At 36.2% G+C, this 5272-nt stretch overlaps 1 protein-coding gene across 2 annotated transcripts; it reads left to right on the top strand.

Annotated features, from left to right (window-relative positions):
• The first annotated feature begins 225 nt into the window (after positions 1 to 225).
• On the top strand, positions 226 to 4861 carry LOC124635046 (gamma-glutamyl hydrolase A-like). 2 transcript variants are annotated; one of them, XM_047170823.1, is made up of 7 exons: positions 226 to 248; positions 663 to 935; positions 1231 to 1281; positions 2060 to 2292; positions 2586 to 2692; positions 3696 to 3793; positions 4452 to 4861. In XM_047170823.1, exons 1-7 carry the CDS (start codon positions 241 to 243, stop codon positions 4723 to 4725), a joined length of 1044 nt encoding a protein of 347 aa, XP_047026779.1. In that variant the 5' UTR covers positions 226 to 240; the 3' UTR covers positions 4726 to 4861. The 2 variants fall into 2 exon arrangements, with proteins under 2 accessions (XP_047026779.1, XP_047026778.1); XM_047170822.1 differs by lacking the exon at positions 226 to 248 and adding an exon at positions 363 to 451.
• The last annotated feature ends 411 nt before the right edge of the window (positions 4862 to 5272 follow it).

The following is a 5272-nucleotide window of genomic DNA, read 5'->3' as shown; positions in this document are numbered from 1 at the left end:
CCGAGATATTTTTTTATGACATACTAAGATCCCCGCATCGATAAACAATGCACACTATTTCTTGCATTTTAACAGCCGGTGATCGATATTGATTTATCATTTTAAGGAGTTCGATATGAACACTAACAAGTAGTTAAGATAATGAGCACTTAGCCAATTTGTTAATTATATTCTGATAATAATCGGTTGCTATCAGTTTAGTTATTTGTTTCTTAACCAGGATTTGTTTGAGGCAATTAAATGTATAGGTAATTAAAATTTGTTTTTTAGCGAAGAATTTGAAACAATATACATATTTATCTTTGTCTCTCAATCACGTGTATTAGACACATTGTAGGAGAGCATTATTTTTAGACCACAAGTTTATTATAAATCAGATGCGCGCGCGCACAGTGCTTCAAAACATCATAGTTTGCTTAGTTAACGATGGTGTCAATATTATGTTGTTGAGGTTAGTTATTATTTGAGACTATACACAAATCAACATAGTGTTTTTTGTATACTTATTAATGCAAAATGAAAGCTGCTTTAAATTAAGTCGGCAACTACAAAGATTTCTTTGATTGAGTATTTCTTATCTGATATTACGTATTGAACGAACCACTAAACTATAACAGCGATTTGGCTGATAACAGATATGTGTGAATTCAAATAAATTTTAGGTGGATGAGTGCAGTAGACAGTTTGAGCGTGACGCTGATCATGAAGGGGGCTGTGCTGTTGACGGTCGTGTATTTGTTGCACTGCGAAGGTGCCACGGTGGTGAGGACTGATGACTTCCCCGTGGTGAACGACCGTCCGATCATCGGCGTGTTGTCGCAGGAACAGTCCATGTACCTGCACACCAAGTACCCGGAGGAGAATTACACCAGCTATATCGCCGCATCGTATGTCAAGGACGTGGAAGCTTCGGGAGCTAGAGTTGTTCCTATTCTGTGAGTAACGTAATCACTACATAGCATACAAAAAAACAAAGTCGCTTTTTCTGTCCCTTTGTAAGCTTTAATCTTTAAAACTACGCAACCGATTTTCATGCGGTTTTTAAAATAGATTAAGTGATTAAAGAGGAAGGTTTATATGCATAATTACAACCATGAAATAGTGTAGAATGTTTAGTATCAGCATTGCACCCGTGCGAAGCCTGGGCGGGTCGCTAGTTATAAATATTCGGAAAAAGAATTTTTCAATTGTTTATACGTTTCATTTATTTGATGTGAAATAATGTTACAGAATTGGAAAAGATCGTGCTTACTATGAGGAACTGATGGGCAAATTGAACGGGTAAGTTCGTCGATAAACCTATCTAAACACACATTTTAGCCAGATCAACCTTCATGGACTTAGATATAGTATTGATAAGAAGAATAATACAGGTGGTACCATAGTTTCATCACAATCGAGCGCTAGATATTTTTTCTAAATTGGTTCTCATGTTAGTTCTATAGTTTATTAACACATGTTTTATTAACTTGTTGCTAACTATCCCGAATATTGTTACTGAAGTTAGTCATGTAACTAGGTATGAGTAATTGTTGGTTAGATAGCATAACGGGAAACAATACATGGTCTATCGCTAACGGATATTATTATTTATGTCACGTACGGTTGACAAGGAAATTATCCGACTGTCCGACAAGAATTATACAGAAAATACAATTACGATGATATTAATAAATAGGTACAGATTTACTAAGTGCAAATAATTTATACAAAAAACATTAGGTATCCTATTTTTGATTGTTTCATATTACATTAATTTAATTAATAATACATTTTTCACACGCCTATATTACCTACGTCGACCAGTACGTAACTAGGCATGTAGGGGCATCTAAGGTAGGTAACTCTATAATTTAACCATCTTCCAAGGATCGTAGCGTTATGAAAATTGGCAGCTATATAAGATACTGTCGAACTAACTATGATCACATGATAATGGAGCCGGTAGATTTGAACTAGAAAGAATTTAATGATGGAACATCGTATAATAGTTATGTTTGAACCTGTTAGAAAAGGAGTATAATTTATTTATCATACATTCCGCCGTTTATTATTGCAGCGTTCTGATTCCCGGCGGAGCTACGTACTTCAACCAATCGGATGGCTACGCCGACGCTGGTCAGCATATATACGAAATTGCTCAAGAAATGAACGACGCTGGCGACTATTTCCCCATATTTGGCACCTGTCTCGGTTTCGAATTGCTCATCATCTTGGCTTCAGGCCGAGGATACCCAGAGAACAGGATCAGGTGCTATTCTTATGGCAATATTCCTCTTGATTTTACTGATGGTGAGTAAAGGTCTTCATTTTTTTTGCATGACCTAAATAATTACCAAGATTAGTATTAGGATTTTTATCTTGTAACAACTGACCAGTAAGGTCGGGATAGAATTCACTGTGGTTTTGTGGTCAGCAATATTTTTACGCGTAATTAAAATACTACATTAATATTAATCCGATTTCTGACAGATTTTCCATCATTCTATGAATAAAAAAAAAACTCTTCAGTAATCTAAGGATTAAGCATCTAAGGATTTGACGTAGGAGCATTCATATTCTAAGTTATATATTTATGCTTGCAGATTACCAATCCAGTAAGATGTTCAGAGAAGCACCCGAACAAGTTACAAAGGTTTTGGAAAACGAAAATGTCACAGTAAATGCTCATCAGTTCTGCATCATAGATGAGGTATGTAGAGTGACGGGGTTAGGTGTTGGAATAAATAATGTAGATATGTTACCAAAGCCTGAAATGCCGCTACATCTAGTTCTAACGGGCTAAAGCCAGATTCAGCCGGCCACATGCGGCTTAACTTAGTCGTATCCTCTTGTGTTTGGTTAGAACTAGTTCTAGCTTTCATCATAATGGTGAAGGCAGTTTACCTTTACGTAGAATTTATCTCACATAGTTCTAAACTACTGCTTTCTGCTTAACACATAAATTAGCATCATATTTATTTTGATGTAAGCACTTTACGAGTACAATATCGCGACAATTCGTATCTAGTAGGTATTCGTATGTAGGTAAGTATATCTTAGACACCAATGACTGTGTTTCGGATGGCACGTTAAACTGTAGGTCCCGGCTGTCATTGAACATCCTTGGCAGTCGTTACGGGTAGTCAGAAGCCAGTAAGTCTGACACCAGTCTAACCAAGGGGTATCGGGTTGCCCGGGTAACTGGGTTGAGGAGGTCAGATAGGCAGTCGCTTCTTGTAAAGCACTGGTACTCAGCTGAATCCGGTTAGACTGGAAGCCGACCCCAACATAGTTGGGAAAAGGCTCGGAGGATGATATTCATATGTACATAGGTATGCTTCATCATGTCTTATGTACTTATGACCTAGGTATGTTTGCAATAAATAAATTTGAGTTTAAGTTTTGAGAGTAGAATTACTCTAAAAACCTCTTATAATACTGTTTAAATTTATTATATTATTTGAATACTTAAAATTATTTAAGTATTCAAATAAGGCAGGTAACTAACACCTTTACGCACATGGAATAATAAAAGCTCATTCTTCCTTAATTCCTATTTACCGGAAGAAGTAAGGGGCAAAAATTCCTTATACCTTTGGACTACTTATTACAATATTTTAATATAAAACATGTCAAACAAATATAATGTATTTTCTTCCTTCTTTCTTTCTACATATGTACAAGTAAAATTAAGACGTTATTTTTTCTTCTAGAACCTGATATCTTACAATTTGACAAATGACTGGCGAGTCACCTCCCATTCATTCGACGACTATGGAGTCAAGTTCATCGCCACTGTCGAACACACCAGGTAATAAATTGGTTTGTTTATTTAGCCAACCTCACCAGCCCACGGTACACTTTGTTGAAAAACTGACGAGGCTCTGACCGATTAGTGGCGGTATAACCAACACGTTGATTCAAATAGCATATTAAATGCTTTGCTCGGTGACGGGCAGTAGCATCTCCGAAGGTAAAAACATATCCCACACAGCTCACCAAAGCGCTAAGCGCGGCGGGCATGGTAAGCGCGGCGGGTATGGGTAAATCCCAATCAGCAGTGGAAGTTTTAGGCTCTGACGACTAAAGGGTACCTATAAAGAAAACTAGGATGCAGTTAGTAAAATTTTGATGCCCCTTCCGCGTTCCCCCCTTTGGTTGGCACGGCTGAAAATTGTTATCGTAATGGATTATGTTTCCTTATAATGTCAAATCATAAATTGATTAATGATAATATTAATTAACATTAGCATTACTATGTTTTCTTAAGCATTATTTAATAAAGAGCCCGATAAGATTATTTCATGCAGCGAAAATTAATTTCCTGCTATCCATTTATCTGAGGTCATGGGGAAATTCAAGTTTGGCGTAAAATCTTAATATTATATATTATGTTCATTATTTACAGAAAGCGGTATCAGGAAGGTACTACTAATAGTTTGTTCAGACAATAATTTATCTTATTTCAGGTATCCTTTCTACGGTGTACAGTTTCATCCTGAGAAAAGTTCCTTCGAATGGAAGCTGTCGAAGAATTATGCTCATTCATTATCCGCGGTGAAAACAAACCGTTATTTCATGGACTTTTTCGTGAAGGAATGCAGAAAGAGTTTGCATCAATTCGCAAGCCAGGCTGAGGAAAACCAATACTTGATATATAACTACGAACCTCGTTTTACAGGCGTCTTGGGTAGCGCTTATCATCAATGCTATTTCTTCGAACCAAGAGGCACTAGTGCGTAACGACAAATTACGGAAATATAAATAAATACTATTTATTTCGAAAATTACTATTGAAAAAATGGCATACGATGTAATAGATTTAATAAGTTGTAAATGTTAAAATAAAGAGTTTAGTTTTTGTTGACTTGTTGATATACAAGCATGGTTTTATTTGAAGTGTAATACCTTACCTATCTATGTATATTGTTCTTTAGATGCACTCATTAGCATTAAACGTGAAGTAAAATTGCACTATTTTGTTGTGTGTTTCACACATTATGAACATTGATTTTGTTGTTTGACTTACATAAAACGGATAAGAACACTGAATCATAGGCAAGAGTAAATGTTTCGCAAGAGTAAATTACTTACTCATTTCATGTGTCGTAGAGACACGAAGAATTTATAAAAAAATTGTACCATACATTCGAAATTAAATTCAACTTGCTTATATTCTACTAGCTTCCGGCAGCGTCTTCGCCCGCGCGGTGCGTTGATAAAAAGTAGCCTATGTGTTAATCCAGGGCATCACCTATCTACATACCAAATTTCAATCAAATCGGTCCAG

The sequence above is a fragment of the Helicoverpa zea genome, chromosome 12, assembly GCF_022581195.2.
Source record: "Helicoverpa zea isolate HzStark_Cry1AcR chromosome 12, ilHelZeax1.1, whole genome shotgun sequence".
NCBI classification, from domain to species: domain Eukaryota; kingdom Metazoa; phylum Arthropoda; class Insecta; order Lepidoptera; family Noctuidae; genus Helicoverpa; species Helicoverpa zea.
This window is presented reverse-complemented; position numbering and strand designations above follow the sequence as displayed.

Bases quoted from the DNA above. Each gene is read 5' to 3' on its own strand.
- LOC124635046 (XM_047170822.1), top strand. From the start codon at position 378: ATGCGCGCGCGCACAGTGCTTCAAAACATCATAGTTTGCTTAGTTAAC. The intron at 936-1,230 runs GTGAGTAACGTA...ATAATGTTACAG, and splicing joins GCTAGAGTTGTTCCTATTCT to AATTGGAAAAGATCGTGCTT. The intron at 2,693-3,695 runs GTATGTAGAGTG...TTTTTCTTCTAG, and splicing joins AGTTCTGCATCATAGATGAG to AACCTGATATCTTACAATTT.